Source organism: Carcharodon carcharias, chromosome 10 (assembly GCF_017639515.1).
Source record: "Carcharodon carcharias isolate sCarCar2 chromosome 10, sCarCar2.pri, whole genome shotgun sequence".
Taxonomy (NCBI): Eukaryota; Metazoa; Chordata; class Chondrichthyes; order Lamniformes; family Lamnidae; genus Carcharodon; species Carcharodon carcharias.
Window position 1 is genome coordinate 1449958 of NC_054476.1, and position 27514 is coordinate 1477471.

The following is a 27514-nucleotide window of genomic DNA, read 5'->3' on the forward strand; positions in this document are numbered from 1 at the left end:
CGAGTCTGCACCGACACGTGAGAAACACCTGACCTACCTACCTAATCCCATTTACCAGCACTTGGCCCATAGCCTTGAATGTTATGATCTGCCAAGTGCTGATCCAGGTACTTTTTAAAGGATGTGAGGCAACCCTCCTCTGCCACCCTCCCAGACAGTGCATTCCAGACCGACACCACCCTCTGCAGTCGGTTTGTGTCTGCCTCCGTCTGTCTTCTGCCAGTTCGTCTGTGGTGTCTACATATTTCTCTGCAGCCTCCATGCCCCCACTCTCCCACACCCCCACACTCCCACACTCCCACACTCCCACACTCCCACACCCCCACTCTCCCACACCCCCACACATCCACACCCCCATACATCCACACTCCACACTCCCACACCCCCACTCTTCCACACCCCCACACATCCACACTCCACATCCCCACACATCCACACACCCATACATCCACATTCCACACTCCCACACCCCCACACATCCACACTCCACATCCCCACACGTCCCCACACACCCCCACACTCCCACACTCCCACACTCCCACAACCCCACTCTCCCACACCCCCACACATCCACACTCCACACCCCCACACGCCCACAACCCCACACCTTCACACACCTACATACCCACACCTCCATTTGAAACTGCTGCTGCTCAAATGTGCCCATCAGCACCTGTGCCTCTGATTGGATGAAGCTCCCTCACATGACCAACCAGCCAAAGACTTTTGTTATGGGCCCACTGATTGGTTGATTTGTGGCTTCAGCTCGGCCCTATTCACAATTTACAATTGAACAAGATTTTACTCTTAACATAAGTTATATTAGACTCTCCGGATATGTTAACGATGAATATGAAATGGAATGCGAGGGGTGGGTTAATGTGGAGGCGTCTCAGTGGAACTGAAAATCTGACAATCTGTTGGGACACTGGGATGCCTTGTTCAAAACCTGGAATGAACCAGCAAAACCAGAACAGCTGCTCACCCATTTTTTCTGGCATTTTATCAAGTGCCTTTTGAAAGTTCATGTACACTACATCAGCCACATTACCCTTATCTACCCTCTCTGTTATCTTATCAAAAAAACCCAGTAAGTTAGTTAAGCACAATTTGCCCTTAACAAATCCGTGCTGGCTTTCCTTAATTAACCTGCATTTGCCCAAATGACTATTAATTTTGTCCTGAATTCATTTCTAGAAAATTCCCTACCATTGAGGTGAAACTGACTGGCTGGTGGTTGTTGAACTTATCTTTACCCTCTTTTTTGGACAAGGGTGTAACAATTGCAAGAATATGCCAAAGACTGTTGATCCCAGAACACAGCCCTGTTTGATCCCACTGCGGATCTCTGAGGGTTCCCATGTTTCCCTGTCCATGCTGACCTTACCCATCTTGTTGTCATGGAAACAGGGGATCACATTGATCAGTTTTGGAGGGCAGCCAATTTTCTCCAGCAGCTTAAATGGATAGCCTCTCCTCACATCGTCGAATGCCTTGCTGAGATCGATGAAGGCAATATATAGCGGTCTCCTCTGCTCTTGGCATTTCTCCGGTAGCTGTGGGACTGAGAAGATCATGTCAATTGTAAAACTTCCAGTTCTGAAACCACACTGGGACTTGGGGTTGATGAGTTCAGCCAGGTAAGTACTTGTCTATTGCTGAAAAAAGAGACGTCAAAGATTTTCATCTTGAACTGATCAGGGCACTCGCAAGAATACCAATATAAGGGCTAAGGTAACTATTTGTGGTCTAGAGGAAGAGAGTTCTAATTAGTTGGCAAGTGGTGTTGCCATGGAGAATGCACCACTGATGGTGACTGACAGTTAACTGCCAAGCAATGTGTGAAATTTAAATCAGGCAGTTTGACTCTGCTTGGTCAAGGTTGACTCGCTCCTCAGGGCAAATGCTGCCTTGATGTCCAAGGGCAGTCACTCTCACCTCACCTCAGGAGTTCAGCTCTTTTATCCATGTTTGAACCAAGGCTGTAATGAGGTCAGAAGCTGAGTGGCCCTGGCGGAACCCAAACTGAGCATCAGTGAGCAGGTTATTGCTGAGTAAGTGCCGGTTGATAGCACTGTTGATGACCCCTTCCATCACTTTACTGATGATGGAGAGTAATTGATGGGGCATAATTGGCTGGGCTGGATCTATCCTGCTTTTTGTGTACAGGACATACCTGGGCAATTTTTCACATAGCCGGGTAGATGCCAGTGTTGTAGCTGTACTGGAACAGCTTGGCTAGGGGTGCAGCAAGTTCTGGAGCACAAGTCTTCAGTACCATTGACGGAATATTGTCAGGGCCCAAAGCCTTTGCAGTATCCGGTGCCTTCAGTCATTTCTTGATATCATGTGGAGTGAATCAAATTGGTTGAAGACTGGCATCTATTTTGCTGGTGACCTCCAGAGATGGATCATCCACTCAGCACTCCTGGCTGAAGATGGTTGTGAATGCTTCAGCCTTACCTTATGCATTAATGTGCTGAGCTCCTCCATCATTGAGGATGGGGATATTTGTGGAGCCTCTTCCTCCAGTGAGATGCTTAATTGTCCACCACCATTCACAACTGAATGTGGCAGGACTGCGGAGCTTAGGTTTGATCTGTTGGTTGTGGGATTGCTTAGCCCTGTCTATCATTTGCTGCTTATTCTGTTTGGCACGCAAGTAGTCATGTTCTTTTATAGCTTCATCAGGTTGACACCTCATTTTTAGGTGTGCTTGGTGCTGCTCCTGGCATGTCCTCCTGCACTCTTCATTGTACCAGGGTTGATTCCCTGGCTTGATGGTAATGGTAGAGTAGGGGATATGCCAGGCCATGAGGTTACAGATTGTGTTCGAGTACAATTCTGCTACTGCTGATGGCCCACAGCGCCTCATGGATGCCCAGTCTTGAGTTGCTAGATCTGTTCGAAACCTATCCCATTTAGCACAGTGGTAGTGCCACACAACATGATGGAGGGTATCCTCAGTGCAAAGGCGGGACTTTGTCTTCATAATGACTGTGTGGTGGTCACTCCTACTAATACTGTCATGGACAGATGCATCTGCGGCAGTCAGATTGGTCCCTCTTGTTAGTTCCTTCAGTTGCTGCAATCGCTGTGGTTGCCTTGTTCTTGTACAGGGTCACAATCATTGCATCCTGCCCATCCTGGGACACTGCCCCTCCCTCCAGCAGAGACAGAGAAGGTCATGCAGATGGTGCGGCGGCAGTGCCTGTTTCCCGTGTTTGATGAGTTCAGGTTGTATAACATCATCACCTGGAGCTTTGTCCATGGCAACAGAGTCAATAGCTTTTGCTGAGCTCCTTCACTGTGATTTCACTATCCTGCTCTGCTATGACAGGCTGGTTTTCTATGGTGCCTACATGTTCCTCGATGACAGTTTTCTCTCTAGAGAACAACTCAAAGTAATGTTCCATGCATCTCTCCAACTCTGTATTTCAGCTGGTGATGATCTCCTCTGCCTTTGTTTTCAAGGAAGTTGTTTTATTTGCTAATGGACTCATTGCCTTTTTTGATCAATTCATACACACCCAACTTTCCCCATGTCAAACCTCATCTGGATATTCTGGCCAAGTTGTGAACAGCAGACATTGATGAACCCACTAGCAGCCTGTGGCTTGGTGCCTGTTGATACCAACCACATAAAAGACCCGTGACCAGAAGCTTTGGGAGTGACATCCAGAGCTCAGAGCCTAGGAAGCTAATCACAGTTACCTATGGTGGAGCGATTAAACCCAGAGGCCAGAACTGGAAGAGCACAGAGATCTCAGGGATGGGGTGGGGGGAATGAGGTGGGGAGATGCGGTTGGAGGGCTGGAGAAGTGTACAGAAATTGGGAGGGGCAAGGCGATGGGAGAATTTGAACACACCAATTCTAAATGTAAAATTGAGGTGTTGCTGGATTGGGAGCCAATGTCGATCAGAGAGCACAGGGGGTGATGGCTGAATGGGACTTGAGTGTGTCAGTAGAGTCTGTACTGCCTGAGTGACTTTCGATTGTAGGGGGTGCAAAGTTTTCTTGCAACTATGACTGGCAATGCTAAATGGAGAATAACTACAGCAAAAAAACAGAAATGTGTGAATAACTATTATATATGGAAATTTATTAAAGAATCTACTGTTTTTAGTATCTTCAGGATATATCAAGGACTGAGCGGAGTGCAGCATGGATCCAAATTTTGGGAATAGTCACATTAGCTCAATTTCTGCATCCCACAGCTCCTTTCAGCCTGTTACATTGTCATCTTCCATCGTACTCTCTATGGAATGGTGTGTATCAGAATTAGGGTTGATAATTGTCGCACTGAAGTCAAAGAAAACCCTCAAGATTGTGAATATTATTTTTATTTCTTTACAGAATTAGCACCACAGGAGTCAAGTTTATAATGGTTGTTTTAACAAGCATAGCACCAACAGTAAATTTCCAATTAGATTCCTTAAAACATGTTTTGTGCCCCAAATATTGGGTTCAGGGCAGTGACACCAAAGAAATATCAGAGCTAAAATTACAAAATAGCAAACGTTCAAGCAACAAACCTCCTATGTTTCTGCACAGCACCATTTAAATATCACTCCCTCTTTACATAATGCTTTATAAATGTGCCCTACTCTGGCCTCCTGAACACTGAGGGCTGAAGGTTCCCCTCATCGGGGGCGAAGTTGAATGGCGGGTGTGCACAGGTACACTTCCGATCAGCGGCCCTGATTGGGGGCACAGCGCCATTTTACATGGGCGGGCCAATTAAGGCCCACCCAGTGTGACGTCTGCACAGAAGCGCTATGCGCATCCTGTGCGCGTGGGGGGATATCCCAAAATCGAGAGTGCGCTCTTTCATGCATGCGCACGATAGAGCGACTCATTTCCCTGAGGCTAAGTGCAGCCTCAGGGAGATCAGCTCAAAATGTAAACAAACCTAAAAATAGAAAAGTAAAATTTCCCAAACATGTCCCCTCGTGTCATATGAGTTGGGACATGTCCATAATTTTCACAAAAACTTTATTAAAATTTTTAAAAACTTACATGAAACCTCAGCCCGCCCGTGGATGAGGGTTCATGCTTTTTCTGGTTCGCACCAGGGCTCCTGGCCCTTTAATTACTTAATTGACTCTGTCACTGGCCTCAATTAGCCATTGACAGGGCAGTGGGCACGGAGCTGATTTCACTGTCCGCCTGCCTTCCTGAAAATTTAAATGGGGCGCGGTGATGTCGGGAGCTCCCCCCCCATGTCACTGCACGTCATTTTAAGCATCGGCAAGCAGGCCCCGCCCCCACTCGCCGACATGTAAAATCCTGCCCTGAGAATCTAGTGCAACTTACAGTGAAGTAGAAATAAAAACAGCGAATACTGAGAAAACACAACAGGTCATGAAAATTAATGTTTCAGGTCAATGTCAGAACATTTTTTTCCTACCCTTCTGAACTTTTGTCCTGATGAAATGTCATCAACCTCTCTCCAGGGATGCTGCCTGACCTGCTGAATATTTCAGATTTCCAACAGAATATAGAACCATAGAATGGTTACAGCAGAGAAGGAGGCCATTCAGCCCATCGTGCCTGTACTGACTCTCTGAAGGAGAAACAGTGTCCTTCTCCCCGTAACCCTGCAAATTCTTCCTTTTCAGATAATAATCCAATTCTCTCTTGAATGCCTCAATGGAATCTGCCTCCACCACACTCTCGGGCTTTCCAGATCCTAACAACTCACCACGTGAAAAAGTTTCTCTTCATGTCTCCATTTCTTCTTTAACCAATTACCATAAATCTCTGTCTTATGGTTCTCGATCCTTCCACCAATGGAAATGGTTTCTCCCTATCTACACTGTCCAAACTCCTCATGATTTTGAACACCTCTATCAAATCTCCTCTCAGCCTTGTCTTCCCCACAGAAAACAATCCCAACTTCTCCAACCTATCCACATAACTGAAGTTCCTCACCCCAGAACTATTTTTGTGAATCTTTTCTGCACTCTTTCTACTATATACTTTGTTAAATAAGAAAATAGACAGTATTTTATTTAACAAGAAAGAATTCACAGCTTGGTGCATGTAGGCTATACAATGTTAACATTGAGATGACTTTTGGCTCAATGTTTGTTGTGTACCGCATACATATTATTCATAGATTATATAAAGTCCACACAATTATTCAATTATACATAGCTTACGCAACTATGCTGGGTATTTTTGTACAGTAATAAGTTTAAAATAAGCTAGATATCAGAATGCACAAATATTGCCATGACCCCAAATGTTGAATTCTAAGTTGTTGCAAATTGTCAATCATTTTCAAGTCTCATTTATACTAAAAATCTCACAGTTTCAATCAAACAGTCTCTTCAGAAAGCTTTTCTTCATTGGCGTCTTTTTCAGTGTTGCTGGCGATTTCTTACGTGGGGATTTTATTGGTGTTCGCTTTATCTGCTTTTTCTTCTGTGGAGTTCGAATTCCTCTATGATGCTCGTTGCAAAAATACTTTGTGTTTTCCTGAGAAAACTGAATCAGCTGTGATTCTGAGAGATCCATACACTGGGCATGTACCCAGTGTCCATCATCCCCTTCACTGGAGCAGAAAATCATTGCAGGTTTATTGAGTTCTGTCGAGTAATAAGGCACCCAGATGTTAACGTTCATTTTACAGGTGGAGCTGCATTTAATCCAGTAACCTTCCTCATCAGCATTATCCAAGTTCTCTGCATCATCAGAGCAATCAGCTTCCACTTCAAAGTTAAATTCTTCTGAATCTTCAAATGTGCTGCATTCTTCCGGATCAGTAAAAGATTCCTGGCTGGCAGAGGCTTGGTTTTCTTCCTCTAACTGTCCAAAATTTGCTATATAAAAGAAGTGTGCCTCAGCTGTATCTTGCTTGCTTTCTCCTGGGATGCCGATTAACACAGCGCTGCTTCCCATATTGCTACCAAACCAGGTTTTGCTTGCTTTAATATCATTTGACCATTCTGGAGGCTCCTTTTCCAGGATCTGAATGTTATCATTCTCCAAAATGATGGTATTACAAATCATTCGTTTCTCGTTCTCAGATTCATAACCACCAACAATTACAAATTCATCTTTGCTCGCTTGGGTCACTATTGCACTTGATACAGAGATGCCACCATTAAGTATTGTACACTGTACACTTGGATAGGTCCCGAACAGATCAACTTTTAGACTAAGCAACCTTGCAGGGCGATGATTGTTTTCAATGGAATGGCCACCCAATATGTAGACAGTGTCAATTTTTGCAATGGAGACATGGAATGAAAACCCATCTTCTATTTCTGGAAGCATATGGGATGTGCAGTTACCATTGTTTATATCAATCAGAAAAACCTGTGGTAAACAATCGACTACACTGTTCCAGTTTTCTGTGGTTCTTTGCCCTGGAGGCCGGTAACATCTACCCCCAAACAAGACACACATGGCTTGTCCCTTGTTCTGAATCACATTGATGCTGTGACCATATCTTCCTTGAGGGACATCCCCTTTAAGATTTTTCTCAATGCAGCGGAGCGATGTTCTCTTGTTACCACTGCTGCTGTAAACCATCATCAAGTAAAGTGAGTTAGGTAAGTCATTATTTGGATCTCTTCCACCGTGAATGAGATATAAAAGGCTGTTTGATTCGGAGGGATCGGAGTAATGAGTTATTGCAGGACAGCGCAGAGGAGGGAGGTAGCATGAGTCAGGCGAAAATGAAACAGCTTTCAGTTTGAGAATGTGACCTTTGAGATGAAGAAGAAAAATTCCCGTGCTGCAGGATCTTTTTGGCCACCCTTTCTGACCAAAGAAAAAGACCTCACCATGAAAATTGAACAACGAGAATCCCGGATAGATGAGCGTAGAATTGCTGCAATCTGAAACCATTTGCAGTGACATTTCTGCAGTGGAAAGCTGATATACCTTCGAAAGGAAAAGAAATATGAAATAATATTAGAACTGAAAGATTTATCAGGAAATTGATTATTATGGATTGTGATGATGCGGAGCTAACTGCTCTGCAACGACTTTCCTAGGTGCAAAGATGTTGTTTTCCCTATAATTTGTCTGATAAATCAACAATTTAAAATGACCTTCACTTTATATTTCAAAATTCAATTACTTTAGGATATGAAATTCTTTTATTAAATGATGAAAACATTGTACATTGATTATTTTGTTTTTAAAAATCCATTATTCGTAATGCACAAGCTGTAATTGCTTTCACCCTGGTTACTGCTGTTTAGTTTCAATAAATCTTCATTCAGCTCACTTTGTTTCTTTTCAGTTCCAGCTCAGGAAATGCTTTGTATTTGAACTATTGTTCTCCCTTAGGAATGTCGGTTGCAGCGACGGTGGGGGTTGGGGGTGTTGGTGGTGTTGGTTGGGGGGGGTGGGGGTGGGCAGTGTTGGGGGCAGTAGTTCTAAAAGTTACAATGGAATCCTCCAGTAGCAGAACCATGTCATTGGAGACCCTAAATGGATTGCTCGTACATCAGCTGGAGATGAAATTGGTTTGCAGTGGCAGGGAAATAGGTCCAGGGAATAATCCCCATGATGGAAATGGTTGGGAGGCTGCAGATTCCTGCTGGTCATCACCATGGCTTTGCCCTACCAAGTACTGAACGCTGGGGGATTCCACTGTGTACACCCTGTGTACACACTGTGTACACACTGTGTACACCCTGTGTACACCCTGCTGGGGGATTCCACTGTGTACACCCTGTGTACACCCTGTTGGGGGATTCCACTGTGTACACCCTGTGTACACCCTGCTGGGGGATTCTACTGTGTACACCCTGTGTACACCCTGCTGGGGGATTCCACTGTGTACACCCTGTGTACACCCTGCTGGGGGATTCCACTGTGTACACCCTGTGTACACCCTGCTGGGGGATTCCACTGTGTACACCCTGCTGAGGGATTCCACTGTGTACACCCTGCTGGGGGATTCCACTGTGTACACCCTGCGACCTAAAGCAACCTCTGACCAGAACGCTCTGTTTTCATTCCCTTACCTAATGTTGTACACATGCTGCTTCTGTCTATTCCCATAGACTTCAAATTTGCTAATTTGTGTTATTTTATCAAAAGCCATTTGGAAGTCTGTACACAACATCCAATGCACTGTCCTCATCTACCCTGATTGTTACCTCATCAAAAAAAACTCAATCCAGAACAAACCCTTGCTGGTTCCCCTTTATTGGTCCACACTTGTCCAACTGGCTGTGAATTTTCCCATGGATTTTGTTTCTAAATGCTTTCCCATTGCCCATGGTAACCTGATGGCCCTCCTTCTCCCCTTTATGAAAGAAGCACGTAACATTAGTAATCCACCAGCCCTGCGGCACCAGCTCCGTATTTACTTGGCCAGTATCTACCATTTCTGCCCTTGGAAACTAGAACGCACCCCACCTACCAGGTGGCTTATCTGCTCTGAGTTCCTCTTTTATCTCATCCATTATCCCAGCAGCCTCTTGGTTTACCTTAGCCTTGGGAAAGTCTTTTTCCTGGGCAAACATCTCAAGAACAAATAAAAAAAAGTAGCAATATGTCCTCCATACAGACGAGGCATAAATCCCTCACCTTAGCACCGCACCACCCACCCTCCCCCCCTCCAAGCAACTATAATAGAATTTTTATTTCAAATAAGATGTGTCAGTAACTCCTGATCATTTACAGAAGATCAACAACTGCAATTATGCTGTACTTTTATGCAGTTAAAGGGCACTTAAACGGTTTTAGTACAAGTAACCTGAGAGATTAATTCAAGTTTAATGTGCAAATTCAGCAAATGTAATGGCAGGGTTGAAGGTGAATTGTCATTCAGACAAATAAAATGGTGTAAATGAAGTCATGGTGGTTTGCAACTTATGCAGTGTCTTTTGCCTGAACTTGTTGGTCAGCTTTAGCTTATTGAATTGGATTGAATTTACAGCAGAGAATCAGGCCATTCAGTCCAACTAGTCCATGTCAGTGTTTATGAGCCATGTGAGACTCCCCCCACTTTACTTCAACTAATCCTTTCAGCACATGTCCTTCTATTCTGTTTTCCTGAGTACTTAGTGAGCATTCCTCTCAATAAGTATATGCTTTTCACCTTGACAACTCCTTATGGCAGCAATGAATGTCCACGCTCTTTGGGTTAAAAAGGTTTCTCCAGAGCCACGCAATGAGGCAGCTGATATGACCACAGCTGATGTTAAACCACAAACCAAATCCCAGAGGGAAACTTGGCTTATAGGCCCCAAACTTTTATTCTATATTCTGAAAATGAGAAGAAGATGCGCAGATCTGAGCAATAACAGGTCTAGTAACTCATTTGGGATTTAAAAAATTAAAAGTAAAAGTTTTATTAAACAAGAATAAAAAAAATTAAGCACACAAGATTAGAGTTACACAATTAAGGTTAGTCTTACAAAACAATCCCCAAAAAACTTTCTACTTAGCCAGACCTACCATCCAGGCAACACTCCCTTATACATATTAACCATAAAGAAATCCAGTAATATTACACAAGGCAAACTGCTGTAGCTTCAGTAAAGGCATAACACATGACCACTACCCTCATCCACTCTGCAGTGGAATACACTTCAGAATAAAACTGCTTGTTGTAGCCCAATGCTTTTCTGACTTGATTCTATGGCTGATTCAAACTGCACCTCCTCCCAGCCCAGAGCTAACAACTCCCAACTCAGCTCTAGCTATCTCCATCTAAGCTCTCCACAGTAACTCTAAAATACCTTTTATTTCCCCCATTTCATCTCCAGTTCCATTATTCTCACACCTCTTTGAAACTCAAATCCTTCCAAATATAAAATCTTTTATGTCTCAGTCTTTGCTTTTGGATCCCCACTACTATTTATCTATGGAACTCCTGCAAGATGCAAACATTTCTTGATACCTCTGACTCCCCTTTGATATTCAAACAAACTCTAAATTTGTCTAAAAATGCAAATGTTAGACCTGTCCTATTCACTTGTACCTCAACCTAACACTTCCATCCTTTTCATGTTTTAAACCCCCCAGGCAACCTGGCTCATATTAATCTCTTGCCCAGTTGAATTAAATCTCTCTCTCTCTCTCTCTCTCTCACACACACACACACACACAGTCTTCTTTGCAGAATAACATAATATTCCCCAAAAATATAAAAATAACATCCATTCTCAAATTTCCCTCCTTAGCAAAAAATGAACAATCATAATTCCAAAAAGAGGGTTTCATTTTTGAACCCATTTCTTATCTCTTACTACATTTAACTATACAGACAAAACTATTACACCACAGTGTACATGCATTAGCCATGAAAATATATTCAAGTCTTTTTAAAAATAGAGTTCATTCCAGTCCATTCTCCGTTTGCCAATATCCAAGTTCTTTTGAATTTTAAATTCTTGACAATGTTTCTGCAATAAAATCTTTTCATCCAGCCACATGTATAATTTGTAAATTGAATGGTTGCACTCCACTGAAACAGCCTATTGTTTCTGTTCCAAAACTTTTCCAGAAACTTCAAAGGATTGTGGTCAGTATATATAACTGTGACTGAATAATTGTTTGCAACATACACTTCAAAATGCTGCAAAGCTAACACCAAACTTAAAGTCTCTTTCCCTATAGTTGAAAATTTCTTCTGATGTACATTCAATTGCTGTGAGAAATACCCTATCGGCTTCTCAATGCCCAGTTCATCTTCTTGTAGCAACTCAGCAACAACACCCACAACACTGGCAGCAATACTAATATCACTGGTATCAATAGCCAACTTAAACTGCTTTGTATAATCAGTGCTGATAGAACAGGTGAAATTGTTAATACAGCGTTCAAGCTGTCAAATGCATTCTGATACTCCTGTGTACATTGGAATTTTCTATTCCTTTTTAGCAATCCAGTCAGCAGAGTAGCAACATTGCCAAAGTTTGGCACGAATTTCCAATAAAATCCACTCATGCCTAGAGAGAGCAAAACTTCCTGTTTTGTTTCAGGAACTGGGAATTCCACATCACTCTGTACAACTGAACATAACCTACTTACTCTTGCATTCAATTATCCTTGCAATAAATGATAATGTTCTATTAGCTTTCCTAATGACTTGCTGTACTTTTGTGATTCATGCACTAGGACACTCAGATCCCTCTGCATCTCAGTGCTCTGCAATCTCTCACCATTTAGAATAATATGCTACTTTTTTATTCTTCCTGCTGAAATGGACAATTTCACATTTTCCCACAATATACCCCATTTGCCAGATCTTTACCTACTCACTTAACCTATCTCCAACCTTTTACAGCCTCCTTATGTTCTCTTCACAATTTACTTTCCTACCTATCTTTCTGTCATCAGCAAATTTAGTAGCCATACCTTTGGTCCCTTCTTCCAAATCATCTATATAAAGTGTAAAAAGTTGAATTTTGCTAAGTGCCCTGCAATAACGTCTTTAATAATAGCTTCTAACATTTTCCCTATATTAGATATGAAATTAACTGGCCTATAATTTTCTGCTTTCAGTCTCCCTTTCTTTTTGAATAAAGGAATTACATTTGCTAATTTCCAATCTAATGGAACCTTCCCCAAATCGAGGGAATTTTGGAAAATTCAAACCAATGCTTCAATGATCCCACTAGCCACTTCTTTTAAGACCCTAGGGTGAAGTCCAGGACCCGGGGACTTGTCTGCCCGCAGTTCCAACAATTTGCTCAGTGCCACTTCCCTGATGATTGTAATTGTCTTGAGTTCCTCCCTCCCTTCCAATTCTTGATTTACAGCTCTTTCTGGGATGTTACTTGTATTCCCTATAGTGAAGACCGATGCAAAATACCTGTTCAATTTATCTGCCATCTCTTTATTTTCCATTATTAATTCCCCGGACTCACTTTCTATTGGACCAACACTCACGTTAACTCTTTTCTTTTTTAAGTGCCTGCAGAAATTTTTAATCTCTGTCATTATATTTCTAGCTGACTTTCTCTAGTACTCTATATTCTGTCTCCTTATTAATCTTGTAGTAACTCTTTGCTGTTTTTATATTCTGTCCAATCTTCTGACCTGCCACATGTCTTTGCACAAGTATATGCTTTTTCTCTAAGTTTGTTTCTATCATTAACTTTTTTAGTCAACCACAGATGGTGGGTCCTCCCTTGGAATTTTTCTTTCTTGTTGGAATGTATCTATTCTGTGTATTCTCAAATATCCCCCTTAATGTCCACCACTGCATTTCTATTGGTCTATCCCTTAACCTGAATTTCCAGTTCACCTCTGCTGCCTCTGATTTCATGCCCTCATAATTGCCCTTATTTAAGTTTAAAATATTAGTCTTCGACCCACTCTTCTTTCCCTCAAACTGAATGTAAAACTCAGTTATATTAAGATCACTGCTACCTAGGGGTGCCTTCACTATGAGGTTATCAATTAATTCTATCTTGTTGCTCAATACCAGGTCTAGTATAGCCTGCTCTCTGGTTGGTACCAGAACGTGCTGTTCTCAGAAAATATCTCGAAAATATTCTATGTGCTCCTTATGTATGCTACCTTTGCTTATTTGATTTTTCCAGTCTATATGTAGATTAAAATCCCCCGTGTAATCACTGTACCTTTCTGAAAAGCTCCCATTATTTTTTCTTTGATATCCTGTCCTACTATGTGATTATTGTTAGGGGGCCTGTACCCACAAGTGACTTCATACCTTAATCATTCCTCATCTCTGCCCAAACAACTTCTACATCTTGGTTTCCTGAACTTAGATCATCTCTCTCTAATATCATCTTTAATTAATCCACCTTTTCCTAGCTCCCGGTCCTTCCTAAATATCACATACCCTTCAATATTCAGGTCCCAATCTGCATCATCTTGCAGCCACATCTCTGTAACGGTTATTAGATTGTGCTTTCTTATTCCAGTTGCACTATCAGTTCATCTGTTTTGTTTCGATTGTTATGTGTATTTAGATACAGGGCCTTCAGTTTTGTCCTTTTATTATTTTTGTAACCTCCCCATCTGCTGATTTACTCTTGGATTGTACTCTCTGACCCTTCATGTCATGGTCTGTTTATCATCTCCCATATTAATACTTTCTCTCTTGCCTTGTCTCTACTCTTTGGTATACCACATCTTTACAATCCACTGTGATATTTGTGGGATTAATATTTGGGAGCATTGGATATAACAATATATTCAACATATTTATAGGATATCACCTAATAATGGAATGGTGTAAGAGACATTAGATGACACATCTAGTCCCCACTTGCTCCCTTGGGTTCCAGAACCAATATTCAGAGAGTTGATTTGTTAGGTGGGCCCATTTCCGGTGGGTACGGGCCGCTCTGCCTATTGGGAGTTGTAGTTCCAGACTCCGCCCAACAGGACCACAACTCCCAGCATGCTCCGCACCCCCGGCCCGGCCCCGCCCACTTGGCGTTGCTAGGCGTCAGGACAGAAGGTAAGAGAACAGCAAACTCCAAAATTATTAAAATGTTCATCACAAACTCCAATTATATGTTAATTATAGAACAGAATTACAGCAACGGCTCATTAATAACAAACTGCAACTTGGAGCCGTCTGAGGCCTCAAACCCCAACAAATAATAGATTAAATATTCCCGGATCAGGATCAGGATCAGGATCAGGATCAGGATCAGGACCTGGATCAGGATCAGGACCTGGACCTGGATCAGGGTCAGGACCTGGATCAGGATCAGGATCAGGATCAGGACCTGGACCTGGATCAGGATCAGGATCAGGATCAGGATCAGGACCTGGACCTGGACCTGGATCAGGATCAGGATCAGGATCAGGACCTGGACCTGGATCAGGATCAGGGTCAGGATCAGGATCAGGATCAGGATCAGGACCTGGACCTGGATCAGGATCAGGATCAGGATCAGGACCTGGACCTGGATCAGGATCAGGGTCAGGATCAGGATCAGGATCAGGATCAGGACCTGGACCTGGATCAGGATCAGGATCAGGATCAGGATCAGGACCTGGACCTGGATCAGGATCAGGATCAGGACCTGGATCAGGATCAGGGTCAGGATCAGGATCAGGATCAGGACCTGGACCTGGATCAGGGTCAGGATCAGGATCAGGATCAGGACCTGGATCAGGATCAGGATCAGGACCTGGACCTGGATCAGGGTCAGGATCAGGATCAGGATCAGGATCAGGACCTGGATCAGGATCAGGATCAGGATCAGGACCTGGATCAGGATCAGGATCAGGATCAGGACCTGGATCAGGATCAGGATCAGGATCAGGATCAGGATCAGGACCTGGACCTGGATCAGGATCAGGATCAGGATCAGGATCAGGATCAGGACCTGGATCAGGATCAGGGTCAGGATCAGGATCAGGATCAGGACCTGGACCTGGATCAGGGTCAGGATCAGGATCAGGATCAGGACCTGGACCTGGATCAGGATCAGGGTCAGGATCAGGACCTGGACCTGGATCAGGATCAGGATCAGGATCAGGATCAGGACCTGGACCTGGATCAGGATCAGGACCTGGATCAGGACCTGGACCTGGATCAGGGTCAGGATCAGGATCAGGATCAGGATCAGGATCAGGACCTGGACCTGGATCAGGATCAGGATCAGGATCAGGATCAGGACCTGGACCTGGATCAGGATCAGGACCTGGATCAGGACCTGGACCTGGATCAGGGTCAGGATCAGGATCAGGATCAGGATCAGGATCAGGACCTGGACCTGGATCAGGATCAGGATCAGGACCTGGACCTGGATCAGGATCAGGACCTGGATCAGGACCTGGACCTGGATCAGGGTCAGGATCAGGATCAGGACCTGGACCTGGACCTGGATCAGGACCTGGACCTGGATCAGGACCTGGACCTGGGTCAGGATCAGGATCAGGACCTGGACCTGGACCTGGACCTGGATCAGGACCTGGACCTGGGTCAGGATCAGGATCAGGACCTGGACCTGGATCAGGGTCAGGATCAGGACCTGGACCTGGACCTGGATCAGGGTCAGGATCAGGACCTGGACCTGGACCTGGATCAGGGTCAGGATCAGGACCTGGACCTGGATCAGGGTCAGGATCAGGACCTGGATCAGGACCTGGATCAGGGTCAGGATCAGGATCAGGACCTGGACCTGGACCTGGATCAGGACCTGGACCTGGATCAGGACCTGGACCTGGGTCAGGATCAGGATCAGGACCTGGACCTGGATCAGGGTCAGGATCAGGACCTGGACCTGGACCTGGATCAGGGTCAGGATCAGGACCTGGACCTGGGTCAGGATCAGGATCAGGATCAGGATCAGGACCTGGATCAGGATCAGGACCTGGATCAGGATCAGGATCAGGATCAGGACCTGGACCTGGATCAGGGTCAGGATCAGGACCTGGACCTGGGTCAGGATCAGGGTCAGGATCAGGACCTGGACCTGGATCAGGGTCAGGATCAGGACCTGGACCTGGGTCAGGATCAGGGTCAGGATCAGGACCTGGACCTGGATCAGGGTCAGGATCAGGACCTGGACCTGGATCAGGGTCAGGATCAGGACCTGGACCTGGGTCAGGATCAGGGTCAGGGTCAGGACCTGGACCTGGATCAGGGTCAGGATCAGGACCTGGACCTGGGTCAGGATCAGGGTCAGGATCAGGACCTGGACCTGGGTCAGGATCAGGGTCAGGATCAGGACCTGGACCTGGATCAGGGTCAGGATCAGGACCTGGACCTGGGTCAGGATCAGGGTCAGGATCAGGACCTGGACCTGGATCAGGGTCAGGATCAGGACCTGGACCTGGATCAGGGTCAGGATCAGGACCTGGACCTGGGTCAGGATCAGGGTCAGGATCAGGACCTGGACCTGGATCAGGGTCAGGATCAGGACCTGGACCTGGGTCAGGATCAGGGTCAGGATCAGGACCTGGACCTGGGTCAGGGTCAGGATCAGGACCTGGACCTGGGTCAGGATCAGGGTCAGGATCAGGACCTGGACCTGGGTCAGGATCAGGGTCAGGATCAGGACCTGGACCTGGGTCAGGATCAGGATCAGGATCAGGACCTGGACCTGGGTCAGGATCAGGATCAGGATCAGGACCTGGATCAGGATCAGGATCAGGATCAGGACCTGGACCTGGGTCAGGACCTGGAGCTGGATCAGGACCTGGACCTGGGTCAGGATCAGGATCAGGACCTGGACCTGGATCAGGGTCAGGATCAGGACCTGGACCTGGGTCAGGATCAGGATCAGGATCAGGACCTGGATCAGGATCAGGATCAGGATCAGGACCTGGACCTGGGTCAGGACCTGGAGCTGGATCAGGGTCAGGATCAGGATCAGGACCTGGACCTGGGTCAGGACCTGGAGCTGGATCAGGGTCAGGATCAGGATCAGGATCAGGACCTGGACCTGGATCAGGATCAGGGTCAGGATCAGGACCTGGACCTGGATCAGGGTCAGGACCAGGATCAGGGTCAGGATCTGGATCAGGACCTGGACCTGGATCAGGGTCAGGACCTGGATCAGGGTCAGGATCTGGATCAGGACCTGGACCTGGATCAGGGTCAGGACCAGGATCAGGGTCAGGATCTGGATAAGGATCAGGACCTGGACCTGGATCAGGATCAGGGTCAGGATCAGGATCAGGATCAGGGTCAGGATCAGGATCAGGACCTGAACCTGGATCAGGATCAGGGTCAGGATCAGGACCTGGACCTGGATCAGGGTCAGGACCAGGATCAGGGTCAGGATCTGGATCAGGACCTGGACCTGGATCAGGGTCAGGACCTGGATCAGGGTCAGGATCTGGATCAGGACCTGGACCTGGATCAGGGTCAGGACCAGGATCAGGGTCAGGATCTGGATCAGGACCTGGACCTGGATCAGGGTCAGGACCAGGATCAGGGTCAGGATCTGGATCAGGACCTGGACCTAGATCAGGGTCAGGACCAGGATCAGGGTCAGGATCTGGATCAGGACCTGGACCTGGATCAGGGTCAGGACCAGGATCAGGGTCAGGATCTGGATCAGGACCTGGACCTGGATCAGGGTCAGGACCAGGATCAGGGTCAGGATCTGGATCAGGACCTGGACCTGGATCAGGGTCAGGACCAGGATCAGGGTCAGGATCTGGATCAGGACCTGGACCTGGATCAGGGTCAGGACCAGGATCAGGGTCAGGATCTGGATCAGGATCTGGACCTGGATCAGGGTCAGGATCAGGATCAGGACCAGGATCAGGGTCAGGATCAGGATCTGGACCTGGAGCTGGATCAGGACCAGGATCAGGGTCAGGATCAGGATCAGGACCTGGAGCTGGATCAGGACCAGGATCAGGGTCAGGACCTGGACCTGGATCAGGGTCAGGGTCAGGCTCAGGATCAGGACCTGGACCTGGATCAGGGTCAGGATCAGGACCTGGACCTGGATCAGGATCAGGATCAGGACCTGGACCTGGGTCAGGATCAGGATCAGGATCAGGACCTGGACCTGGATCAGGGTCAGGATCAGGACCAGGACCTGGATCACGGTCATGATCAGGATCAGGACAAGGACCTGGACCTGGAGCAGGATCAGGACCTGGACCATGATCAAGATCAGGACCTGGATCAGGATCAGGACCTGGATCACGGTCAGGACCTGGACCTGGATCGGGATCAGGATCTAGAGCAGGACCTGAACTAGGATCAGGGTCAGGATCAGGATCAGGGCCTGGATCAGGACCAGGATCAGGACCTTGACCAGGATCAGGATCAGGATTAGGACCTGGATCAGGATCAGGATTAGGACCTGGATCAGGATCAGGATTAGGACCTGGATCAGGATCAGGACCAGGATCAGGATCAGGACCTGGATCAGGATCAGGACCTGGATCAGGGTCAGGAACAGGATCAGGACCTAGATCAAGATCAGGATCTGGGCCAGGATCAGGACCTGGAGCAGGACTTAGACCAGGATCAGGAGCTGGACTTGGACCAGGATCAGGATGAGGATCAGGAGCTGGAACAGAATCAGGAGCAGGGTCAGGATCAGGAGCAGGGTCAGGAGCTGGACTTGGAGCAGGGTCAGGAGCAGCATCAGGATCAGGACCTGGATCAGGATCAGAACCTGGATCAGGATTAGGAGCAGGATCAAGATTAGGAGCTGGATCAGGAGAGGGAACAGGAGCAGAGTTGTAGCAGGAACAGGAGCTGGAACAAGAGCAGGATCAGGAGCGGGAACAGGATCTGGATCAGGAGCAGCATTAGGATCTGGATCAGAAGCTCGATCAGGAGTGGGAACAGGATCTGGATCAGGAACAAGAGCTGGATCAGGAGCTCGATCAGGAGCAGAAGCTTGACTAGGAGCAGGACCTGGACCTGGATTAGGATCAGGAGTGGGATTAGGATCAGAAGGAGAAGGAGGAGCTGGATCAGGTGCTATCTAGATCAGGAGCTGGATCTGGACCCTGAGCAGAAACAGGATTTCGTTATGGAGCAGGATCAGGCTTCAGATACCCTCCACTCTTCAGCATCTTCCCCCCCAATCACTTGCCCAACCCTGTCCACACAGAATGACACCAGGTGCTAGTAAAACCAAACCCTAATGATCTCTCTGCCTTCAGGAGAGTGCACACCTTCAATTCTTTTATGGGATGTGGGCTTCACTGGCTGGTCCAGCATTTATTGCCCATCCCTAATTGCCCTTGAGAAGGTGGTGGTGAGCTGCCTTCTTGAACTGCCACAGTCCATGTGGTGTAGGTACACCCACAGTGCTGTTAGGGAGGGAGTTCCAGGATTTTGACCCAGCGACAATGAAGGAATGGTGACATGATACCGTTAACGGATAAGATTCAGCCGAGAATCTCTTATTCGTATTTATTCACAAAGTCCCATGGGTTCTAATGAGCTCCAGGTGATCACTATCATTCAGGAATCACTGTAGAATCATAATTTATATTGTACAGAAGGATGTCGTCTGGTGAATTTTACCCGTACTACCTTACAGAAAGAGCAATGCACACAGTCTCAGCCCTTTGTTCTTTCCCTGTACCTTTTTCTTTTCCCAAACATTGATTTATATCTTTTGCCATTTAATATAGATAGAATGCTCTCTTTATTCATCCTGTATAAGCCTTCATCTTTCTGGATTAAATTTCATCTGACATCAACCCATTCAGTTTACTAACCTGCCTTTGTGTTCCTGGACATAAGAACGTAAGAACTAGGAACAGGGGTAGGCAATTCAGCCCCTCGAGCCTGCCCCGACATTCAATACGATCATGGCTGATCTCATTTTGGCCTCAACTCCAATTTCCCGCCCTCTCCCCATAACCTTTCAACTCGGTTACTAATTAAAAATCTGTCTATCTCCTCCTTAAATTTATCCAGCATCCCGGCATCCACTGCACTCTGACTCACATAGACTGTTCCAAAGTTAACCATGCTTCCTATTTTGATGTTTGTAAGTTGAAATCATGCCACTATACAATGTCTTTGCCTGCAATAAATATAATACAGACAAGTGCACACCACTATAACATCCTCATACATTAACGAGTCCCATGTCACTACATTCCCTTTAATACTGTGTGACTTGATCTTATCCTGAAGTCTCTTTGTTGTTAGCTATATCAATGATTTGGATGAAGGCACTGAATGTATGGTAGCTAAATTTGATGATGACACCAAGACAGGTGGAAAGTAAGTTGTCAGGAGGAGGTGGAGAGTCTGCAAAGAGATATAGACAGGTTAAGTGAGTGGGCAAAAAATTTGACAGATGGAGTACAATGCAGGTAAATGTGAACTTGTTCATTTTGGCAAATAGAATAGAAAAGTAGAATACTATTTAAATGGAGGGAGATTGCTGAACTCGGTGTTACAGAGAGACCTGGGTGTCCTGGTCCATGAATCACATTAAGTTAGTATGTAGTAACAGCAAGTGATTAGGAAGGCAAATGTAATGTTGGAATTTATTGCAAGATAAATGGAATATAAAAACAGGGAAGTTTTACTGCAGCTGTACAGGGCCTTGATGAGACTACATCTGGAGCACCATGTGCAGTTTTGGTCTCCTTATTTAAAAAAAGATAGAATTGCTTTAGAGGCATTTCAGAGAAGGTTCACCGGACTCATTCCTGGGATGAAGGGGTTGTCTTATGGAGAAAGGCTGAACAGGTTGGGCCTGTACCCATTGGAGATTAGAAGAATGAGAGGTGATCTTATTGAATCATATAAGATCCTGTGGGGACTGGATATTTTGGATACCGGGAGAGTGTTTCCTCTTGTGGGGGAAACTAAAACTAGGGGACACAGTTTACAAATAAGATGTCTCCCTATCAAGACAGAGATGAGGACAAACCTTTTCTCCCAAAGGGTTGTTGCTGTATGGAGTTCTCTTGCCCAGCGAACAGTGGAGGCTAGGTCTCTGAATTTATTTAAAGCAGAGTTAGGCAGATCTTTGGTAGACAAGGGAGTCAAGGGTTATGTTGGGTAGACAGGAAAGTGGAGCTGAGACCACAGTCAGACCAGCCATGATCTTATTGAATGGTGCAGCAGGCTCAAAGGGCCGAATGGCCTACTCCTGCTCCTATGTTCCTACATCCACCTGAGCAGACAGGTGGGTTCTTGGTTTAACGTCTCAGCTGAAAAATGGCACATCCGACAGTGCAGTGCTCTCTCAGTACGCTACTGAAGTGTCAGCCTTAGGAATACTCTTGTCCTTTGGCACAAGCAAACATCCTTGTATGTTTGGAAGGCTGTGTTCAGAGCCTTTGCTCTTTCCTGTCTGACTTTACATATTCAAGGTTGCTTACCATCAGGGTCCAGTGTGTTTTCCACTTTTGAGTTACACCACTTTCTATTACTCTAGCCTATGGCACGTGTGTAATTTGTACAGTTACAACATTTTGCAAAAACAGCTTTGGTATGGGCATTTCATTTTCTCTTTTGAATTCTAATATTCCTGCTCTTACCTTTAGACTTGGTGCATGTGTAACACCTTAGAAAGCAATACTTTAAAAAAATAAGTTTCAGTGACTCTAAGTTTTCTCCCAAAATACAATTTATTGAAACATGGGCCTAGAGGTACTTGTTGCAGAAAGAAGTGGTGTTAACCACCAGGCCACCTGGACTGCTGAGTAATCCAGTCTTTAGGTTTTGTTTGTATTGAAACCATTTTTTTTAAAGAATCCGGTTTGCCTTAAGGAACCAATGTTGCAACACCTGTTCTTATAGTTTGTGCAAGAAATCTGACAATATCATGTCATTCACATTTCTAGAATTGTTTCTAGAATGTACTTTTAGTCTGGAATTCAGATTGAAATTTTTCAATCAGCACATTGACTAACGGGAATTTGGTTTTCTTCAGTAACCACTGAACAGCACAAAGTGAACCTCATGCTAATTCTTCATGTTCTGAAGGTGTTTATGAAAATGGAAAATCTTCATTAGTTAAGTAATATGTAACGAGAGGATTATGACTGGTTTTTAAAGTAGTTAGTCTTACCTCAGAAATACAATGTTTTAAACGTCTCCCTAAATATGGTTTAAAACAACAGTATTGTTCTAAAATCTAAAATGCTGATGATTTTAGTTGAGCAGATGTAATTTATTCTTAATATACTAAAGCAAATGATGAGGAATTGTACAGGAATTTTTAATGACTTAGCGGGTGAATTGGGTAGTTTGGCATTTATTTGGATCTGCCATTTCTTTATTAGGTGCCAACTTTGGCTCAGTTTTCAAACTCTCATCTCTGAGGCAGAAGGTTGTGGGTTCAAGTCCCACTCCAGAGACTTGAGCACATAATCCTGGCTGACACTTCAGTGCAATACTTGGGGAGTGCTGCACCGTTGGAGATGCTATCTTTTGGATGATATTTTAAACTCTCAATTGGATGTAAACAATCAGAGCTATATTTGAAGAGGGAAAGGGTTATTCTAGTGTCCTGGCCAACATTTATTCCTGAACCAACTCCTCCAAGTGGCTAGAGGAAGGCACTTGTCCTGCTCAGTGATGTTGTCTCATTTTTAATATTTGGATTTGTTGGATCCATCTGTCTGAGCTATCAGTTATACTTCCAAGTTTCAGCTTCTATTGACCTTCAAATTAATTTTGATTTTAGCTGTTTACTATTATTAAATTGTTCAGCAGTTTGAAATGGTAACAGCAAACAGTTATCTTAATGTTTTTCTTTTTATCATTACATACAGTGGTCATATATCCCTGCTGTCAGTCTGTGTTTAGTGGTTTAGAAGCAAAAGAGAAGTAAAAGCACTTAGTGTTGCCCTTGTTATTGTCACTTCACTGACATGATATAAAACAGCAGATAACCTCTGTAGCAAAAATCAATCATTACAGATAAAAGCAAAATACTGTGGATGCTGGAAAACTGAAACAAAAACAAAAATTGCTGGAAAAAGTCAGCAGGTCTGACAGAATCTGTGGAGAACAAGGACAGAGTTAACGTTTCGAGTCCAGATGACTTCTTCAGAACTAAAGCGAAGTAGAAATCTGGTGAAATATATACTGTTTAAGGGGGAGTGGGACAGGTGAAGCTGAATAGAAGACCAGTGATAGCTGGAGGCAAAGGAGAGATTGCAAAAGATGTCATAAACAAAAGATCGAAGGGGTGTTGATGGTGGTGATATTGACTAAAGGAGGTGATAATGGTGACATTAAGAGTAGAAAGCAGGATGAGCAAGTGACAGATGGCCCTAGTGGGGGTGGGGTGGGGGGGAGGGGATTATGTGGTAGAAAAGATCAAAATAGGCTAAATCATTACAAATAAATCACTACAGCCTTGTTTCAAACATGGACAAAAGAACTGAACTTCTGAGGTGAGGTGAGAGTATCTGCCCTTGACATCAAGGCTGCATTTGACCAAGAGTGGCATCAAGGAGCCCTTGCAAAACTGGAGTCATTGGGAATCAGGGGGAAAACTCTCTGCTGATTTGAGTCATACCTAGAACAAAGGAAGATGGTTGTGGTTGTTGGAGGTCAGTCATCTCAGCTCCATGACATCACAGCAGGAGTTCCTCAAGGTAGTGTCCTCGGCCTAACCATCTTCAGCTGCTTCATCAATGACCTTCCTTCCATTATAAGGTCAGAAGTGGGGATGTTGACTGATGATTACACAATGTTCAGCATCATTCACGACTCCTCAGATACTGAAGCAGTCCACGTCCAAATGCAGCAAGACCTGGACAATACCCAGGCTTGTGGGGCAAGTAACATTCGTGCCACACAAGTGTCAGGCAATGACCATCTTCAACAGGAGAGAATCTAATCATTGCCCCTTGATGTTCAATGGCATTACCATCACTGAATACCCCATTATCAACATCCTGGACGTTACCATTGACCGGAAACTGAACTGTACCAGCCATATAAATACATGGCTACAAGAGCAGGTCAGAGGCTAGGAATCCTGCGACAAGTAACTCACCTCCTGACTCCCCAAAGCCAGTCCAAGGCACAAGTCAGGAATGTGATGGAATACTCTCCACTTGCCTGGATGAGTGCAGCTCCCACAACACTCAAGAAGCTTGACACCATCCAGGACAGAGCAACCCACTTGATTGGCACCACATCCACAAACATTCACTCCGTCCACCACCGACGCACAGTAGCAGCAGTGTGTATCATCTACAAGAAGCACTGCAGGAATTTACCGAGACTCCTTAGATAGCACCTTCCAAACCCATGACCACTACCATCTAGAAGAACAAGGGCAGCAGATAGATGGGAACACCACCACCTGGAAGTTCCCCTCCAAGTCACCCACCATCCTGACTTGGAAATATATCGCCGTTTCTTCCCAGTCGCTGGGTCAAAATACTGGAACTCTCTTCCTAACAGCACTGTGGGTGTACCTACACACATGGACTGCAGCGGCTCAAGAAGGCAGCTCACCATTATTGATGAGCAATAAATGCTGGCCCAGCCTGCGAAGCCCACATCCCATGAATGAATAATAAAAAAAATACTTGCATTCTCTTCACACCCTGTTGCATTGTGATCCATAGACATACTTTTAATAGACCTTTTGCTGTCAGCTAACTGTATAATGAGTTACAGTGGCCTTGGCAAATGGTTTCTACGTGATTCATATGTTTTGGTTTTTCGTAAAGTTGCTTTATGCTGCTGCTGATGCATAGTGTTTGTACTGAATGACACAGTGTTACTCCAAAACTGAGTGAACAATAAATACTGCAGCAGAGAGGATCGAATATTTTACAAAAACATTTCAGTAGTTACTGTTCTATCCAGTGGTGTTATCTAGGGCTTTCATTGCTTATTACACTTATTGTCAGTTTTGAATGTCCATGACTGAAGAGACTGCAACTTGGAGACAGTGTGCAGAATAGATTTTTGTTTTCAGTTTTCATTGTTAATGATGACCATGGCAGATCAGGAATTAAATAATATTTTTCTTTCGCCTAAGTATTAACTAAAATTCAACTTTTATACAAAATTTACATTTATAGTAGTCTTTGTCCAAATTTGCAATTAGTTTGCCTTTTGCTTGTGGAGTAACCCTGGGTTACCCTTTGGACTTTTACACTTTTTAAAAAGAAACTAACCAATATCCAATTTGGTAATCATATTCTTATTCATATAACAGAAACAGAAGGGAGTTTGTGGGCCGCCATTCCCTGATCCTCCTCCAGTTCTCTTTCCTTAAGGAGAGAATCAGGTTGGAGACCAACTGCCCTCTGGTACCTCACCCAGCTGACCATTCTTCATGCCTGAGACCAGCTTTGATCACATCTGTCCTCAAATATCGAACTTGTCAGAGTGCAGACAACTACAGCTATCATTTTCATGAGCTTTGGATTTAAATTCTGAGGCAGACACAATTGGAAACTAACTGATCTATTTCGAGAGTTTAAGTTCAAAATGTTTATTTCCAGACTGTGACATGAGCAGGTTACAGGATAACTAAATGACTCTGTGGTGTTTCAAAAACTACAGTATAGACCAACATTGAGGATGTAACATCATCAAACTTCAATAAAAAAACAAACTTTCTCACAACCTGGGTTACAAAATGGTTGCTTGTCACTGTCCGTAGTTAATGTTAAGTCTATTTCAGTTTATCTTTTCTCTCTATCCTCTGTGCTAAATGTATTTTGAGTTACCTTAGCTTTCTTCCAATACAATGACAGCTGTGAAATATTACAGGTTTTTAATCACTGTCTTTCCTGGTTCCAGATTTCCTTTGAATAAAACTTGAGTAGATTAGTTTCCAGCCTATTCGATTTTCTGATCCATTTTGCTATCTGCATTACTATCCTTTGAATACAGAAATTGCCCTTAATCGGTATTAAGACATTTGTATATTAATCCAGCATGGAGATCTTCACTGTTAGAGAGAAAGTAGAGCACAAATATGATCATCAACTTTAATCAGCTGTGTAAGGACATGACTCTTGTCTCCCACTCAATTTTCTGGACTGTTTTCTCTCTGAGTCACAAATGGTAATTATTTTAACTTTTTTTTCAGCTTGTCCCTTTTTAATATATGACATGATGGCATTAACAGAGTTTATTTTCTGTTTAACCGTAACATTAATAGATAATATTTTGTGTCAAAGTGTATTTAATGTTTTTCTAGACTAAGTTATTTATGCAGAGATTGGCTCTATTTATAATAACCCCTGGTCACCACTCAGCAACCTTTCTATACTTCATAAGGCTGTGATCAATCAATCAATAACAACAATGCACAACTTTAAATATGTAAATAATCTATTGACACACATGATTGCTATGGGCTGGATCAGCCACTCTGGCAGGCCTCTATCCTTACCTTGAATCAAGTTTTTCAGATAATTTTACCAGCACAGGACAAAGCACTTTAGGAGACTGATCTTGCTTGTAGAATTAAGAGGAGCAGAACACTTGGTAAATACGTAGCATGAAACAGCGTAGGAGATTTTTGAGAGAGTTTACAGCTGGGTGCAGATGGTACCAAATACTATCCTGATCAGAGTAACTGTCTGATTGCTGGTGCACAGCAGATGCAACAATGACGTGGTATGTTCTAAATGAACAAGATAACCAATACATCAATGCATTTGCTACTATCTGCAAAGTTCAATCTTAAGTCCTTTATTAACATTCACATCCTCCCAAAACTTGGTCAAATTCTTCAAAGTGGTTAGTTATCTTATTATGAATCTCACTTTAAATTAAAACCGGGGCTTCAATATTAAGGAGAGACTTTCTGCTGGTTTATGCCAGTGATTTCAGTGCAATCTGGGTGGAATTGTACAAACCAGCACAAAATAATTGAGGCATTTTAAATGTGCATGACGCCCAAAACTACTTTGTGTTTTCTGTGATCTTTTACACTGGGTTCAATATTCAGTCTGACCCCCTACACCATCTTCCAACTAATTGCGCTTTTTGGAAAAGCTCCTCAGACTGTGCTCTATTTTAGACATTGCAGGTACTAAGTTTAAGTTTTTTTTAGAGTTTATCATGTCAAAAAATTTTTACTAAGAAACTGAGGTGTAAATTAAGAAACTATTAAATAGTTCTGTGTAGTTTTTTTAAAGTAATTTTTAGTGATTTAAAAC

The 27514-nt window shown here is 44.4% G+C and overlaps 2 protein-coding genes across 4 annotated transcripts in view; one reads left to right on the forward strand and one right to left on the reverse strand.

The window, feature by feature from the left end:
- Nucleotides 1–5469: 5469 nt before the first annotated feature.
- The window catches only part of rag2 (recombination activating gene 2), a 38785-nt gene continuing 16740 nt past the window's right edge, over nt 5470–27514 (reverse strand). Inside the window, exons 1-2 of one of the 3 annotated variants that reach the window (XM_041196742.1) lie at nt 26743–26922; nt 5470–7897 (exon numbers count right to left, since the gene is read on the reverse strand). In XM_041196742.1, the coding sequence (XP_041052676.1) occupies nt 6320–7873 (1554 nt within the window). In that variant the 5' untranslated portion in view covers nt 7874–7897; nt 26743–26922 and the 3' untranslated portion in view covers nt 5470–6319. Of the gene's footprint in view, nt 7898–10073; nt 10148–26742; nt 26923–27514 lie in introns of those variants that run through there. The other 2 variants (XM_041196743.1, XM_041196741.1) reach the window with 2 other exon arrangements.
- The window catches only part of LOC121283261 (intraflagellar transport associated protein), a 95359-nt gene continuing 77657 nt past the window's right edge, over nt 9813–27514 (forward strand). The window contains exons 1-2 of the mRNA XM_041197643.1: nt 9813–9817; nt 14239–14414. Of these exons, the coding sequence (XP_041053577.1) occupies nt 9813–9817; nt 14239–14414 (181 nt within the window). The remainder of the gene's footprint in view (nt 9818–14238; nt 14415–27514) is intronic.